Raw genomic sequence first — 18,301 nt, forward strand, 5'->3', positions numbered from 1 at the left:
TTTTTCTCAATAACTTATGCTTGAAATAGAAAGCATAGCATTTCATTCTGCCATCATCTGTATTGATAAAAAATACTGTGAATAAAGTATCAAGCAAGTTAAACTATTCAAAAATTTCAAATCTTTTAATACACTAAAAATGTTGGCTTATTGTGTCAAAGTATAATTCATAGTTCTAGAGCACTATGTATTTTTAAAAGGCAGAACTGATATGTAGTGATTTGCAGGAAAAATATTTAGCAACTGCCATATAGAACCTAATTAACTTTTAATGTTGGGGTTTAAGTTTTATCTGAATTTCTGGTTTTAAATTACAGCAAGCTTAGTAAACAGAAGGTTAGATTTGGTTATCGATTTAGGAAGAAAAACCAGAACTTCATGCACTAACTAAATTTGTAGCTGTCAACAATGATTATATAACTTTAGATGATTTCTCTGCTTTTTTTCCTACTATGGGTATTTCATTGGTCATATGTTTTTTGCTGAATAGGACCCTTTTGATCTGTTAATGTTAAATAAAATGAGAAGGCAGATTAGGGAGGTTGTGCTTGGTTGCATTATGTGTTGGTGATAGAGCTGGTTAAATTATCACTGTAAGTGATTAGCTTGATAGTTATTAGTTATCAGGTGCAGCCTTTTTATGTTTAGAGTTTGTTTTGAGTTTAGCTAAAGTATTTTCTTACAGCATTTATAAAAACATAGTATTGTCACAATGCTAGTTTGGAACTGAAAGCTGCCCCTTATGAACCTTCCTGTGTATCTTTTTTAGCTGTTTAAATTAATTACGAACATTTAGAGAAGCTTAGCAAGCCACATTCAGGCAGATTACACAATTCTGTTGAAATCAAATAATTTTTTGACATTTTGGTTCAGAATAATACCAAAGAAAATAAGTACGCCCATATATATATATATATATATATATATATATATATATATATATATATGTATATGTGCAATATATATGTATGTATATGTGCACAACTTATCTTGCTGTAAAATATTTCATCATAACATTTAAATATTGTGTTTTCAATTATTCTGTTATATGATGCAAAGCTATAAAACTCCAAAAGAAAGGTCTTATATTTTTCCAAAGCAATTCTGTAACCTAGTTTAAAAATATTTTAAAATTTTCAAGTCATGACAATCCTAATTTTAAAAAAATTCTTTATAGAACTTATCTCTAAGATTTCTTTTTTTTTTTTTTTTAATTTTTAAAGTAATTCCTATCAATTACAGCTCAGTAAAACAAAACAAAACAGAAAGGCTGCTTGTCTCTGCATCTAGAGAACTTTTTAACTTTTAACTTTGGTGGGACACAATTAAAATTTTATGATGTATTTGTGTTATGTGTTTTGGTTGGATCTATACAATATGAGTAATATTAATCCATATTAACAGTTTTACTGTTCATCCTGTATGCTGTTCATGAACTCATGTATTTGACTTTTGAATTCATTTTTGCATATCTGATTAATGTAGCAGTCTTTACTCTCCTGGACAAAACAGCTACAAATGCTTAGGGTATATTTTCCTTCTGTTTAAACCAGAAACAAAACAGAAAAGCTGTTTTGCAGTTGTTTCTTTTAACACATCTGTTAACATTGTGACTCAAAGAATAAATATATCTGGTTTGATTTCAGGTGAATTTATTCAGTAGTGTTTACCATGTTCAGTGACTAATTGTTAATCACATAGCTAATATTCTGTGCAAGGAAAGACTGCACCAGTGCTCCTGTCAAAAATTTCTTCAAGGAAATAACAGACATGTTAATAGTATGTTAATACTCTTAGCATGTATTTTGTTGTTGTTTTTTTTTTTTTTTAATAAAGTTGTACAAAATCCTTCTTATTTTTGTTTCTTTTTTAAATGTCACAAATCTTTGTAAAAGAGTTGCCAGCTATTGCCAGTTTGTATGAGAATTCATAAATGAGATCTTTACCAATTAGAACTGCTTTGTGCCAAAGTTCCTCTTCATGTTAGTAGGAGTATTTATAACTTTAAATGCAGAAAAGCACTTTAATTTTTAACCCTTCAGCTGAAAAGAGTTTAGGACATGATTATTTGTTGTAATGAACTGCATAAATTCTTTTAACATCTCTATCACTTTGAAAGTGTTCATGTCAGTAAGAACCAGATGTAATCAGATGGGTCATGCTATATAAATTGTAAGTGGCAATTAAAAGAGAAAAGGCTAGGAAAAGCCTCTATTTAGGTACAACTTGCTCATGGGGTGGTTTTGGAAGTCTTATCCATAACTGTGTATGTTCTTGTCTCTTATCAGACAGTTCTGGAGAAGCTGCCAACATGAATGCTGCCGACAATGGGGTCAGCAGTCTCTGTGCAATATGTGGAGACCGAGCGACCGGAAAACATTATGGTGCTTCCAGCTGTGATGGATGCAAGGGATTTTTTAGACGTAGCATTAGGAAAAACCACGTCTATTCATGCAGGTATTTCAAAAGTTCTAGAGGCACTAAATTAATGAATTTAAGCAAAAATTATATTCATACCTTGTCATAATTTTTCAGTTATGTCAGGGGATTTTCAGCTTTTTCTTAAGGAGTGCTACTTGATATTACACATTCCAGAAATTATGTTCCAGGTGCTTGATGATCTTGTTGATATCATTACATCACTGAGAAGCTGTTTCACTCTTTTATTTATGATTTAAAAAGTCATCTCCTGAAAAAAAAAAAGGAAAAATGTTCATATTTTCACTTCAATGTAAAAACTCTAATACTTAACTGTTTTCTAAAATTCTTTCCTTATGAAGGTAGTTTCTGAATAGATTTATGGGTCTTGTTTTAAGGACTGTACAAACTCATCTGCACATATTGCCACTTGGTGTGACACACAGGTCTTTTGAGCAGCCATTTCCCCCTGTCTGTCTGAATGGCAATCTGTTAATTTCCAAATGGTGCCCAAAATATCACACTGCACCATGTTTGATGAAATTATCTGTGTAGGCTCAGGGCTATAGAATGTGCATTTTGAGTCATGAGCAGAATATATGGAAAACTCAATGAGTTTGAAAAAATCACTGGAGGGGTTTTTCATGCCGAGATTTTGGTAGTGATGTGGCTACAAAAGTGGGTTCTAGTGAGAAGCTGTCAGAAGTGTCCCCTGTATCTGGTGAAGCCAATGCCAGTCAGCTTCAAGATGGCCATAGCTGAGCCTATCAGAAATGGTGGTAGTATCTCTGGAGATAATGTATTTAAAAAGAAAAAAATAATTATTGTGCAGAACAAAATTGTGCAGAGAAGAGTAGTGACAATGTGAGAGAGGAACAGCTCTGCAGACAACAAGGTTAGTGGAGAAGGATGGGGAGGGATGTGCTTTAAAAGCTGGAGCAAAGATTCTCCTACAGCCCATGGCACAGACTATGATGAGGCAAGTGTCCCTTTGAAAACCATGGAAATCCACAGAGGAGCAGATATTATTCATCTGCAGCCCATGGAGGAGCTGCTGCTGGAGAAGGTGAATACCTGAAAGAAGGATGTGACCCTATGGGAAGACTGTGCAGCAGCAGCCTCCTGGCTGGGCCTGTGGCCCCATTGAAGGAGGATCTCACACTGGAGAAGGTTTTCTGGTAGGACTGTTGACCCTGCAGGGGACCCATTGCTGGGGCAGCCCAATCCTAAAGTACTGCATGCTGTGGAAAGCATCCATGCTGGAGCACTTCATGAAGAACTAAGCCCATGTGAAGAACTAACATTGGAGAAGTTTGTGGACAACTGTCTCTGTTGGGAGAGACCTGACAATGGAGCAGGTGAAGACTGAGAGGAGTTTTCCCTTGAGCAGGAAGCAGCAGCAGAGACAACGTGGTGAACTGACTATCGCCCCCAGTCTCTGTCCCCCTGTGCTGTTGCATGGGGTGACAATAAAACCTTTATAAGAATGCCTTGTTACTGGAGATGTTTTCCACACTCTTCTTTGCCTATGTAATATTCTTATAAGGAAACCTCTCCCTTACAAACATCGTCCAGTGAAATAGCATAGACATACCCCTAAAGTGGTGTGTTAAGAGCTGACATAAGTGATTTCAGGAAGAGTTCTGCTTTGACAGAGTCTGTTTATCTAACAAACACATGCAAAGAATAAAAGGCAGACTTAGACAGAGGGGCAAATGGCTCATATGCATTCCTTTTAGGCACACCTGTAGATGTGCATAATAGCCTCAGGAAGCTGCCTTGCAGTGTCATGCTCCATGTATTTCCTCAAGTCTTTATTTCATTGTGTTGGTTCCTCTCATTTCCTGTTTAGGTTGACACCTGTAGTGATAAAACATGCAGCTTGTTCATTGTTATCTCCCAGAAGGAGTAAACACTGCCAGACAAGGGTAATGGTTTTGCAGCTAAGGGGATCCTCCATGCCAGCAACATACGACTTTTTCTTTGATTTTCCTTTCCTTTTCTATTTGCAGCTTTTCTTAATTATTTTTTCTTCCACTTCCATTTGATGCAGCTAGGTACTGACATACCTCACAAATCAATTGAGGTGTAAATGATATACATCCCTACAAAATTTTCCATGCTTGCCTATTCCAATGCATACATGTGTTTATACACACACATATTCCTGGAAAATTATCAGGTTGGGACACCTCTCAAAAGTGATTAATAAAAGAAGAATAATCAATGCAACTGAAGAAGAGAGTCTGTGGTTATAGACATTTTTCTGACAGGACCGATTAGTTGGTTTTCTTCTTTGTAATCAGGGTGCTACTTTATTAATGCTGTAAAAATGTACCTTTTCTTGTCTCTGATAGATTCAACCGACAGTGTATTGTTGACAAGGACAAAAGGAATCAATGCAGATATTGTCGTTTAAAAAAGTGTTTTCGAGCAGGAATGAAAAAGGAAGGTAATGGAGTAATTTATTATTTGATATACAAATTTAAAAAAAATCTGAATTATCTTTGAAATATAATGAAAATTCTAAAAAACTCCACCAGACTAAACCAATGGAAAGTCTGCTACAATACCTTCATAATGCTAAAGTGCGTTTATAGTGAGGTGAAATATATGTCTTCTAACTTTCAAGTGGATAAGCAGTTCTAGAACTTGGAACATTCACAAGTTCATGGATTTAAAGTGAATTTGCAAATGTTTAATTAATTAATTCTTTCAAAAGAATTCATTGATTTCTACATATTGAGCCATAGGCTAGAATATTTCAAACCATGAAATTTTGCTTAAAATGTTTACCAAATCTGAGTAATAAAATCTCTATCTGACTTTTTGTTCCCCCTGCCCTAAGTAATGACAGGGCCAATTTACTGGTTCTTCCCTTAAAATTAAACACATGAAGCATTTAAGCCAAAGGACTGTGAAGTTGAGTGAGTAAGTAGTGGGAAGAGTAGTGGCAGCTGTCAGTGGAGACTCCACATTAATTATAAAAAAATCTAATTTCCCTAGGGCTTAATATAGGAAAATTGTTACTTAGCATCTCACTGACAGATATGAGAAGCATGTGTCACATTGATTCTTCAGTCAAAATGGAAGGACTAGATCACCACAGGAGCAGAGCAACAGGGAAGGAAGAGCAGTGCAAATATTAGAGGGTTTTTTGGGTTTTTTTGACCTGTTGTTTCAAAGGCAATAATGATGTAGAGGCAAAAGATGTCCTTATCTGTTTCAAATACACTCTCAAAAGTTGTTTGTCACAAACTTTGCTACCTTTCTTGTTTAGAGCATGGTGCATCTTCTTGCTGGCCAGTCTGAAATGTGAATGCTTAGTTCTCTTGTAATGTGGCTATCATTCTTTTTGTCTGTACAAATGAAGCTTTTTTTTTTTATGCTCTGAAGTATCTGTCTTGTAGCAGTACTTTCCTAGTGATCAAGTTATTGGTATGAGATAAAATGGATTTTTCTCCTTGAAAGCTGTATGGGGATATTCTAAACAGCATTGCACGGGGTCTGAAATAGGTTTGCCTACTATTGTGCATCTCCTTTAAGAGACTTTGGCCTTTTGGAATTTGAGCCATTAAGTCAGTAACACAATATATTGTATATATGTTATGAATCTGATGTGAAGAAAGAGAAAGATCTGTGAATATGCAGCAGCCCTAGAAGTTTTGCAAATAGAAGAACTTTACAGACTTTCAAATCCTGGAGTTAAATAATAGTTTATTTCAGAAGAGACATCTATAGTTCATCTAGTTCAGCTCCCACTTAAACCAAGGCTGATATCTAGGTTCTGTCAGGTTGCTTGGGACCCTGCCCAGACAGATTTACACTGTCTGTGAGAGAGGAGATTGAAAAACCTCTTGCTCTACAAGCTCTACCAGTACTTGACCACCCTCATTGGAAAGGCTTTTTTTCCTTATAACTAGTTAGAATATCTCTTACTGCAGTTAGAATAGTGCCCATTGGGTCTTGTCTTTTCATTATGCATGTGAGAATAATCTGGCTCCATTTTCTGTATGCTACAGAAATGAAGACCCTCACATCCATGTTGCTCCTCTTTTTTCCACATAAGCAAAGATGCCCGTCTCTACTTCACCATGTGCATCTTGTGGATTACATCTCCATAGCCCCCTGCTGGACACTACCTGGTTTTCCAGCATCTTTCATGTGCTGAGGAGGCCAAAATGCTTATTTCCCTTAAGATGCTAGTGCAGCCTAGCATGGCACAAAATTTTTAACCCACTTAACGCTACTCTGCCCTACTCTGATCCCACTGTGTCTAAGACTTTCAACATTGCTTTTGTTATAACCTATCTACATGGTCAGGGCATGTCTCTTAATATAAGTATAGCATAGAATCTATCACAGATTCTCACATTTTTAGCAAATCTCTTTCTTTTCTCCAGGACAAAGAAAAGAGAGGTTTTAGTTATTAAAAGCTTTATAAGTCCTCTTTGAGCAAATGTACCACCCTCCTCATGAAGTCTCTGTTTAAGGCAATTTTAGTCTGATTTGACAACAAAGCTTTAGCCACATAGTCTAGTCTAATAATCCAAAATTACGTGTATGTTGAAGAAAATTAAAAATTCCACTATAGTTTTAAGTGTGCTCCACCAGTGATTTTCACTAGTGGTGTACTGGTATACCTTACTGTTTTTACAAAACAAATCAGTGCTGAACTTATTTTAATTACCTATGTTTGTTTCAGCACTGAATGTTTATTTCAGCATTCTTTTACAAACGGTTATATTTTCTCTTTCCTGTCTACAACATACTGCGTGTTTATCACCACACAAGATTTCTTCCTGTGACCTTAATAAAAGGCCCATCAGTGACTGTCCCTGCAAAAAAGTTAGCACACCTTTGGAATAAACTGTGTGCATTGTTCCGATAAACCCTGAACCTACTCAATGCACAGAGGGGGTTTTTTTGGGGTTTTTTTTTTTTTTTCTAATTGAAACTTGTTGTACTAGTCCTAAATTCTGTAATGCAGATTGTTTCCCACAATATAGCAAACCTATCTTTGGTAATAAAGCTGCTGCTCTTAAAAGACAATGAAGTTGCTCATGCAATAGAAAGATTTCCATAGGCACAATTCCCCCCCCACCCCTCCTTTTTTTCCTTGGCCTAATCTTTCACTACAGATCTAGGTTTTAGAAGGATCTGACTGTTAGCTTTTATTTTTTTTCTTCTTCCTTTAGTTTAAATGTACACTTTCTTGCTTTATAAGTTTTGCATGTGCTGATTACAGATTCCTTATCCAAAGCTCTTTCAAATGCCTGTTTTTGGACCCCATGAGACAAAACTTAATGAATTTACTGTCCTAAAACTTTTCTCATGCACTGGTTTTTGGGTTGTTCTTTTGTCCCCCTGTAACTTAGTTAATGTTCCCTAAACTGGCTAGGAATGCAATGTCACTGAGGAGGAACATGAGATTTAATGTTCAGAATTTTCTTACTAGTGGAGTAAATTCATGATTCATTCGTGTTTCATTGTTTCCTACTGCAGAGTAGGAGTAGGGCTTTCATACTTCCTCTGAGAGATATTTTTTCAGTGGTGATGCTGTACCACTTAACCTGTTTGGTAGTCTGGAAATGTCCATTTCTGCTGTTATCATAAAGCCTGACTTATTAAATTGGTTGAAATTGACACCATGTGTTCAAGTTCAAAGGAATAAAGAGGTTTGACTGTAATTAAGCTAGTGACAGAAGTGCAGATGATTTAGTGTTTATCTACAATTAGTTATACATGCTTTTTACAGACAAGTAGTGTTCCAATTGAGACTATAAACATGTATATCATCCCTCCTCATCACTCAGAGATAAACACAGATCATCTTCTTTGAATGGCATACCTTTCAGTTCTTAGACTTATGTTCTGGAATCTAGTAAAGTTCTGAAATTATTCTTTGTATCAGTGTTTACAAGTCAATAAATGAGATGATTATTCTTTTCCAGCTGTACAAAATGAACGGGACAGGATAAGTACAAGAAGAAACACTTTTGATGGCTGCAACAGTCCCTCTATTAGCACACTGTCACAAGCTGAGACACTCTCCCGCCAGGTACTGAGATCTATCACAAAATTATTTACTGACGTTAAGATCACTTTTACTAAAATTAAATACTTCTTAATTTCTTACTGTATCAAAAATAATTATTGCGATTACTTTTTTCCTACTTCCAAAATGCACTCAGTTTCCTCTTCTCAATGGAAGAAGCCGTAATAGAATACATTCTGGAAGCATAGTCAGTAAAATATTCTACTTTATCCAGAACAATATGTCTTAGGCACCTTTCTTAATAAAGGTTTATGGTTCTTACTGCTTTTAAATCAATTGCTGTCTTAGGCAGCTGGTGGCATCTATCTATCTTTGAAACAGTCTTTCCCATGAAACATAGGAAAAAATTTGTCCAAAGCCATTACATTCAAAGGGGTGTGGACACTCATTTCCTTACATTCTTTTGAAAATCCCATTTTTAATATCTTTAGACATTATAAGTAAGGCAAAAAGAAGTGTTCCAACTGCAGAGTCTATTCACCTCTCACTTTTAAATTTTCTTTGTCTCATCTGAACTTCATTTTCTCTTTTTCTTTTTTTTTTCCTATTGAATCAATTGCTGAATGGAACAGTCTCCAGTCCTTTTCTGCACCTCAGATAAATCATGATCATTGATTCTGCATTCTTGCACCTCTTACTAACTTGCTTAGAATTTAACTGCCACCTTTATGATTTCATACTGACTGATTTATACATCCCCAAATGTTTTGTAATCTCATTCTTTATCAGCATCTCTCTTAGGCTGGAACTGCCTGTAAAGAATTGATGCAGGAATTACTGGGTTATAGTCTTTGGCACGTATTGCATGTCTGGGCAGACTAGATGAACATAATGTACCTTCCTACATTTTCTACCTATACACTATGAAAAATATAGCTATATTTATCTCCTTTGTAATTTTTTGACCCTGCTTATTGTGCTTTTTTTAATACTCCTTAATCATTTCCAACTGGTATATGCAATTCAGGAATAAGAACTGTCTTGAACAGAATCACATCCTCAGCTGTTTATAGCACAGTTTTTTTCAAATAGTAGGTTGTTGGCCTAAAACATCTCCTTGTGTATACACAAATTTATTGTACTTACTATTGGATATATTTTAGTAGAACAGAATTGCTTCCACTATGTCAAGTATATATGAAGATACAATCTTGGCTTCAAAGTCCAAGAGACTCCATTAGCATGATGGAAAAGCAAAGAAGTCTTGAAAGTACTTCTCCCTCAGTTGAATAGGTCTACAAGATGAGTTCAGTCCTGAGAAGAGACTTAGAGGAGGTGATAGTGTCCCAAATGATTATTCAAGTACTTCAGCTGTAAAATGAGGAAGAGGGTGGCATTCATTTCTTTTGAAATGTCCATATGAATAAGGAAAAAAAGGCATTTTCATACCTTTTGAAGTGTTCATAATAAATAGGGAAAATTAGTAATTTTTTTCGTTAAGATTCCGTACAGGGGGGAATTGTCTAAGTACAATTTTTCTCATACAGACCTGGGAGAGGCTTCCAGGATTATGTAAATATGAAAAGGTCATGCTGGACTTTCATATGAGTAAAGGCATCTGTCTCTGAAGGTTTTCAGATCAACTGGGATACAGTGTTATATTTTTATGTTCATCAACTCATTAAGGGTACAAGTTACACTGGGAAAGGTTTCACCTCAATATAAGAAAGAAATTTTTTACAATGAGAACAAGCAATTACTGGAGCAACCTTTCCAGGGATGTGGTGGACTCCTCATCATTGAAGATTTTCAAGATGCGATTGAACAGGGTGTTAGATAATCTCTAGGATTCCTTTCCCATAAAAGGTTGGGACCTTTGAAGGTCCCTCCTAACCTGTGCTAATCTCTGATTCTATCAAGTCACTGAGCCCTATGTTGTACCCCATAAATGAGAGGCAGGTTAAAGCAATAGAGAAATAGAAATTGAAAAGTTCATAGCTTCATATCCTTGTCAAGACATGTAATCCTAGGTGTTCATAATGACCTCCATGGGAGTCATCCCACGAACCCTCAGAAGAAGTTCACCAAGTAATTTCAGCATGGAGACTGTAGTTTGTAATGTAAGATGTAAATTATAAAAATGCACATCTTTGATTAAATATATTAAAGGAAGGACAATGTATTAACTGCATGGGCCAGTATGTCTAACAGTTAAACAATCTACCTCTTCTTTACCTTCTTGTATTATCTTCTAGTTGCTGCATGGTTAGTATCATTTTCAGGCAGATCAGAGTTTGACCTACTATCAGAAATCTCTACTTTGTACCTTTGAATCATGATCAAGACCCCTTTTATTCTTCTGGAAAAAAAAAAAAAAGAAATGTATTGAATTTCTTTACTGTCTTTCTGTACTGAAGGTTTTCTAGACTGAATCGCTCTGGTAGCTCTCACCTGAATGAATATCAGTATTTTCAACCTCCTTTTTGTAGAGGAGATGCCAGATATGGATTCATGATTATAGCATGGATTTCACACATTCTCTGTCTACAAAGAGGCAATACCTCTAACCTTTTTCCTACATGATAGCCTTTGAATTATGTGTCTGAGGAATTTTTCCCCTGCCTAGTTGCTGTATTTCCCTGAGAGCTAATGTTCAGCTGGATAACTGACATAAATATCTAAGCTGTTTTCACTGTTTTACACTACTGAATTATGTAGGAAACATAGAGCTTTAGTTCTGAAGAACAACTCCTTTTGACAAGTCAAGGATAAGGGATTTCACTACAGATCCCACTGTGGGGTTTAACATGGGTATATGAATGAAGGGAACTGGTAGGAGTCAAACTAAATACTTTCCACCATCCTGAAAAGTGTAGGAACATGCTAATGGAAGACAAAACAATTAATTTCTTTTCCTGAGGAAGATAATCACGCTACATAATTTCCCAAATATGCTTTCGGTAATAATACATAAAGGGAAAGTTAGTTTTATAGGCATTGTACGAGGATCTTTTTCTTTTTCTTTTTCTTTTTCTTTTTCTTTTTCTTTTTCTTTTTCTTTTTCTTTTTCTTTTTCTTTTTCTTTTTCTTTTTCTTTTTCTTTTTCTTTTTCTTTTTCTTTTTCTTTTTCTTTTTCTTTTTCTTTTTCTTTTTCTTTTTCTTTTTCTTTTTCTTTTTCTTTTTCTTTTTCTTTTTCTTTTTCTTTTTCTTTTTCTTTTTCTTTTTCTTTTTCTTTTTCTTTTTCTTTTTCTTTTTCTTTTTCTTTTTCTTTTTCTTTTTTTCTTTTTCTTTTCTTCTTCTCTCTTTTTCATTTTGTTTCCATTTTTCTGATTTTTTACCTTTTCTGTTTTCTGCTTCTTTTTGGTTCCCTAGTATGATAGCAACTATAAACTGGCCTTACCTTCTTGGGTTTGCCTTTATCTTAAGCTGGCTTTCCTGCCTGGCTCAAGAGAAAGCCTGGTTTTGTTCCTTTCCTTGAAAAGTTGTTACGAATTTCAGGAATTGGCTCAATAGAAGTGCCCCAGCTTTAGGCCCAGAAAAATATTGCTCTCTTGCCATTTCACAGAACACTGTTCCCTGCAAGTGGTCTAATGCACACTCATATCCTTTAAATTTCCTCTGAAACATCTCAGGCCTCTGCCTATACCACTGCTTCATCATTACAATACAAACCATTCTCCTCCAGGCACTAAAACCCCCCTGTTTTACCTTCTACAGTTAATGATACTTATCTTTCCACTAGAAGAGCATGTTACCCCTTTATAATTCTCTTTCTCTTATTATCTCTATCCCTTAATATTACTACATGCCACTAATAGTTCTTCTTTTTTTCTGAAATGAAGTAAATGTCAACCATTTTAAAGAAATAAAAACTCAAAACACCTCCCTTCTACAAATGAAAAGAGCTCTAGTATTTTTTAAAATAGTATTTTGGAATGAGAAGATATTGTATGATGACATGATTAATTAAAGTTTTAGCATATTGCGATGCATACTGGCAATACTGAGAGAGAAAAATTTATAATTTACGTGCAGGGTAATGGTCCATATGGTCAAGGAATTTCTTAAGAGTGTCTGTGATTACTGCTTTGATTTTTTCTTAAATATGCTACTAACCAGTGAAAATAAAATTATATTAAATTTAACATTATTCATTTTTTCTCTCATTATGGCTAGATCTCAATCTCCAGTCCCAGTGCTAGCACTGATATAAATGTTAAGAAAATTGCTGGTGTTAGTGATGTCTGTGAATCTATGAAGCAACAACTTTTGGTCCTGGTGGAATGGGCTAAATATATTCCAGGCTTCTGTGAACTACCACTCGATGACCAGGTATAAGAGGAGAACAAAGAGAAAACTCTAATTACTGCTCAGTTATTCCTCTGATATTTAAATGTCAGGATGAAGCACTCATTCTTTTTTGTCTGAACAAACAGAGCTGAATAAACCTATCCTCTTATTTAAGTTGTACAGTAACACCACCATAACAGAAAAGACATGAACAAAAAGAAACAGCAAGGAAGCATGGCTTTAAGTGTTTTGTTCTTTCTGTAGTGTTTTGGAAGCACAACTTTTTCTGACCTTAAAAAGTATTTTTTTCATATTCACCTTTCATTATAATACGGTATAAAACAGCAGGTTATTTAATTTGAAGCAAGTCTTCTCTACTTGCAAAAACCAAAAGCAATTAGAATCTCAAACAAATTCCAAGTGATATCAGTTCATAGCAAATAATCTTTTATGCAATACAATGTATTAAAATTATATTGTATATAATAAATGTAAGGAAAACACCAAATCTTGAAAATGCATAAGAGTTTTTTTGTGACAGAGGTCTGATCTAACATCACATCACTAAGCTGTGCTGGCAAACCCAGAACCAGAATCTCCACATTGTGGGAATCAGTTCTCCGACAAGCAGCCTCAGAAGGAGATTAATTCATTGCTTGGGATCTCTTGATTCCACACCAAAATCTGATTAATCTTGAAAATCACTCTGTGAACTAGAATAGTGGAAATACTTATTTTGCTTCTTGAGTCCCCCAGTTTTTTAACAAAATCCTGCAAGTGTTAGGTTATCCTTCATTTGGACTGAATCATTGCCCTTTTTATTGTTCCTCAGGAATATGGGTATGTTTCAGGCCACAGGAAACTCCCCAAAAAAGAAGTTAAATGAGTTAAATTATGTGTTTGCAGACCAACAGAGCACATTTCTCACAAGCTCAACATACTTGAATAAGTTTAAACTGTTCATGTGAAGAAGAATTTCAAATATCATTACTACAAAAGGGCAACAAAAGCAAGCAAAAAAAATTGCTTATTTTATTCTTAAGATAGTATGGAGGAAAAGAGAAGTTATAAAATATCCTTAAAATGTTCCTATCTGCATTTAAAAAATAAAATATCATCTTAGAATGACAGGCTGAAAACACCCCTGTTGTGCTTGAAGAGTACATGTTGGAAAATACTCTGAAACCTTTAGTACATTAGAAAAATAGGGACAAATATGTTGAGAAATAAAACAAATGCCACTTTTTAATTTGTGATAGCTAGTTTCTAAGGGGCATTGTGCATTCAGTTATGAAATAAGCCATCTGGTTTTCAAAAAAATTATTCCTGGTATGAGAGTAGCCTGATTTGCAAACCACAGAGGAGACCAAACCAGCTAAGGTAACTCTACTGAGAACCTGAAATCCTAACACTAAGTATTACACAGGTGTTGTGTACCTTTATATCTCTCCTAAAATGACTGGCTTGGATTAGAATTACTTGTCAAGAGATGAGTTCTTTCAGGAAATAAAGGCCATTGCTGACATTTCAAGCAGACATTAAAACTAGAGGAAATAGGTGACTAATACTAAACAAATAATCAGAAGTTCCTTCCTAGTACAAATTGGGATTCCTCTTTGTGGACAATAGTGGTGCTGTTAGCATATCTGGCTTTGTTTGGAAGAAGCTGTTTTAAGTGTTGCATAAATTTTTTGTTCAAGAGAAAAATTAAACACTGATAGAACCAAATTTACTGTAACAGTTCATTCCAGCCCACTGGAGTATTTAGTGTCAACTTAAAATGCCAGAGAAAACTTTGTCAAGGGAATACACACTAGAAAATAAATGCAGGTAGTATATTTATTAAGAAGTATTTTGCAGATCCTTATGTTTAAAATCTAGACAGAATGCTAGATATGACAGAGATTACAATTTAATTAGAAAGCTTTTTTTATGGTGTTCAGCTTTTTGCATCCACTTTACATTTTACATTGGAATCTTAACAGCCTTCAACATATATCTAACACATAGTAATATGTATCCTTTTTTCATTTGCTCTTATTGAAACTTACTGCTTCATCATCTAATAAGTCTGTTGGTTGTTTTGTGAGGTTGCCCTGCTAAGAGCACATGCTGGGGAGCACCTGTTGCTTGGAGCAGCAAAACGGTCCATGGCATATAAGGACATTTTACTTTTAGGTAAATATTGATTTTGTTTTACTTACTGATGGTGTTATAGTACATTAGCAGTGGTGTAGTCACTTAAGTGGGACAACTGTTCTGGCACAATCAAAGCAATGCATTCTGTAAATGCTAAATAGCTATTAATGACATAATGTCACATGCCTGTTCTAGCAAAAGGAGCTGGATGGTTTCATGTGGGTTAATGCAGGTAAAGGTATATTGAATAGCAGAAACCATAATTTAAGGGAGTTCCTGGCAATTGCCTCCTTACATTATTGTCCTTTCTCCACCCTTTCCCATTAAAAAATGGAATAAAATTACACCACAAAAACAGTGTAAAAACCCCTTTGCTTAGGAAAGGGGTATGCACGTGTACTACTATCAGTTTTCATGAAAACTATTTATCTGGAGCTTTCTCAGGAGTCCTTCAGACTCAGAGAAGACTTTATTGGCTGGAATATTAGATAGCATGTTACCTGCAACTCCCTTTCTCAAGACCTCTCTCACCTGTTCCTGTACAGTCCCCATACGGCTACCATGTAAACACCATTCCTGCTGTCCTGCTGCGTGGCAGATGGGTGCACCACGGCACAATGCCGAGGCACGCCTGCAGGAACGCATTCTTGGTCAGCTCAGATGTCTCCTGTGTTGGGCTGTATAAAGGGACCATGGCTGTCAGGGAAGAGGATGTTGTCACTGACGGAAGCATGTCTTCTAGTTCATGCAACTGAGAGGACCAGTTGCAAAAGAGTGGAGTGATATGATGGGGCATTTGTTAACCTTGTTTGACACAGTGCTCTTCATTCTGAAGTGCACTCTGCCGAAAAGGGCCTCATTAGACATGGTCAGCATTGGGGTTGTTTCCTGAGACAGGCTGTTGGTCGTCTGGGACAGGATTTTTGATGGGCTATATGGAATACGGACTCAGACTTGTCTCTTCACTGGTGGTGTGGTACAAGGACATTTCCTACTACTTGTTCTCCTTCCTCTTCGGGCCTGCCTTTTTATAGATCTGAATTAGCTTGAATTTATTTTTACACATATTAAAACATTAAAAGGACAAGAAGGGCTTGGTCTGAAGGTATTTCTCTCACCAGCAATCTTTTCAAAATAAAAGCTATACAATGTCTTTCTTAAGGTACTTATTTCCCTAAATATAGTTTTGCTAACAAAATTAACAGAAACTAAGAAAAAATAAATTTGCAATTTTATTTGGATTAGTAACAAGATAAAAGGAAAAAATGATAAAATAATAGTAAGAAAATTATATATCATGAGCATCAGCAGATATACCAAAAGTAGAAACAATTTGAGGTTTCAAGGCTTGGTTTTGATACTTGGAGGCAGATATCTGTTTTTTGAGTAATTTTGACATAGATCGCTTGTGATATAATTATCAGTTTTTCTTTCAAAAAACTGCATGGTGACTTCTGAAAGCTCCATGATATTCCTAGTATTCTACAGAAAGTGAATTAAGATACCATCATGGAGACCTCCAAAATTGATATTTTTTTAAAAAACCCAAAACCCAAAAAACTCTAGGTAAAATTATTTCTTAACTGAAAATTTTACTATGCTACTAAATTTTATTAGGAACAACAGAAACATCCTTTAGAAAAAAAAGTGTCTCCTCTTGCCTATTGTCAAATCCTTGCCATTCAGTTGGGATATATTATTTTAATCAGGGAAGAAGACATTTTAAGATCAATACTTTGGTATATTTATCTGTTATTTAAACATAAAGGTCTACTTGCTTCACACTAGTACCTTCAAATACCAACCTTGGTCCTGTGGACTAATCAGTAACTGCACGTTGGCATACTTATATGTGCAGAGTATTTACTGGGGGACAGCTATAATTTGCACATATATACTCTGCAAAGAAAAGTTGTGTGTGATGTTATTACTTAAAAAAATTAACTTGATCAAGCAATATGAAATATACTTTTGGAAACTGGCTTCATCTAGTACATTACATCAAAATGTTTCTATTAATTAATATGTTGATATTCTTTCTCTCTAAGGCAACAATTACATAATTCATCGCAACAGCACTGAAATGGAGATCTGCCGAGTGGCAAATCGGATTCTGGATGAATTAGTTCGTCCCTTCCAGGAAATTCAAATAGATGACAATGAATATGCTTGCTTGAAAGCAATTGTGTTTTTTGATCCAGGTATTTTTACAAAAGTATCTCTCAATTATTTTACATGTGATTTTATTGAAAGTTTTTTATTTAGCATCTGTTCATGTTATCTAGCTGCATGGAAAACAATAAAATGAAAAACAGTAAGATACTCCTCCCAAATCGTAATATGCCTTGACTTTAAGTTTTTGTCCTTTTTTAAGATGCAAAAGGTTTGAGTAATCCATTGAAGATTAAGAATATGCGATTCCAAGTCCAAATCAGTTTAGAGGATTATATTAATGACCGTCAGTATGACTCCAGAGGAAGATTTGGAGAACTTCTTCTTCTACTGCCTACACTCCAAAGCATCACTTGGCAAATGATTGAGCAGATACAATTGGTTAAATTATTTGGAATTGTTAAAATTGACAGTTTGCTTCAGGAAATGTTACTGGGAGGTAAGCTAACAATTTGTTAAATTTACCATCTTGTATTATGTTGAATTTAGCATGTTGGGATGTTGAGGGAATCCTGATCTAAGCTAGAACTCTTCACTGTCTGAGCTTTGTGTTTTGTATTTGTTAGGTACAGCCTTCTTGTCTTGGCCGTTCATGTTGTTAACTTAGTCTTATAACAACAGATTTTGTATGTACTTCTCAGTAACTACTAGGTTGTCCTACAATTTCATAGGCAGATGAAAGAATCCTTAGAAATGTTTCATGAAACACACTGTTATTGCAGTCAAAACAGTGAAAATAAACACAGTGTTTAATATGCTTGAAGTCTGCTTAAATTGTTTAATGAATACCCAGAGGCAATTATTCAAATTGCCAATCAAAATATTTACTCTGTGGAAATGTAATAACTGAAGTATAACTCACTGGCAACAACGTGCTCGTTTGCATTGATATATGCTCATGCTATTTTTGCAGGTACTTCTAATGATGCCAGTCATCTGCATCATCCAGTGCATCCTCACTTAGCCCAAGATCCATTAACTGGCCAAACTGTCCTCATAAGTTCAATGTCTGCTCCTGTACATGCGGAACAGATATGTAAGTAATTGCAAGTTAGCATTCTGTCATAACACTTCACTGTTTCATTTCATAATATTAATTAGCATGGTGGCCTGTCAGTGTTCATAGAGCTATTTCATCATCATACTTAAATTAAAATAATTGTTCATTAAAAATGTATGCATATAAATAGTGTTAAGTAATAAACTTTGACCTGAATTTAATTTAAAAATTCAGCTCCATTCTGATATATCATCGTTTTTACATGCACAGTCTTTAATAAACTA

At 35.1% G+C, this 18,301-nt stretch overlaps 1 protein-coding gene and 1 long non-coding RNA gene across 7 annotated transcripts in view; one reads left to right on the forward strand and one right to left on the reverse strand.

Moving 5' to 3' along the window:
- The window catches only part of HNF4G (hepatocyte nuclear factor 4 gamma), a 61,497-nt gene that overhangs the window by 39,841 nt on the left and 3,355 nt on the right, over nucleotides 1-18,301 (forward strand). For 5 of the 6 annotated variants that reach the window (XM_085572266.1, XM_085572267.1, XM_021550537.2 and 2 more), the window contains 8 exons: nucleotides 2,289-2,457; nucleotides 4,776-4,870; nucleotides 8,373-8,479; nucleotides 12,593-12,748; nucleotides 14,797-14,884; nucleotides 16,894-17,046; nucleotides 17,220-17,456; nucleotides 17,931-18,053. In XM_085572266.1, coding sequence (XP_085428392.1) covers nucleotides 2,312-2,457; nucleotides 4,776-4,870; nucleotides 8,373-8,479; nucleotides 12,593-12,748; nucleotides 14,797-14,884; nucleotides 16,894-17,046; nucleotides 17,220-17,456; nucleotides 17,931-18,053 — 1,105 coding nt within the window. In that variant the 5' untranslated portion in view covers nucleotides 2,289-2,311. The remainder of the gene's footprint in view (nucleotides 1-2,288; nucleotides 2,458-4,775; nucleotides 4,871-8,372; nucleotides 8,480-12,592; nucleotides 12,749-14,796; nucleotides 14,885-16,893; nucleotides 17,047-17,219; nucleotides 17,457-17,930; nucleotides 18,054-18,301) is intronic. The other variant, XM_085572268.1, reaches the window with a different exon arrangement.
- Nucleotides 1-18,301, reverse strand: part of LOC146768410 (uncharacterized) — a 76,787-nt gene that overhangs the window by 4,023 nt on the left and 54,463 nt on the right. Inside the window, exon 2 of the long non-coding RNA XR_014952935.1 lies at nucleotides 2,518-2,689. This is a non-coding gene — a long non-coding RNA (uncharacterized LOC146768410). The remainder of the gene's footprint in view (nucleotides 1-2,517; nucleotides 2,690-18,301) is intronic.

The sequence above is a fragment of the Lonchura striata genome, chromosome 2, assembly GCF_050655825.1.
Source record: "Lonchura striata isolate lonStrDom1 chromosome 2, ASM5065582v1, whole genome shotgun sequence".
Taxonomy (NCBI): domain Eukaryota; kingdom Metazoa; phylum Chordata; class Aves; order Passeriformes; family Estrildidae; genus Lonchura; species Lonchura striata.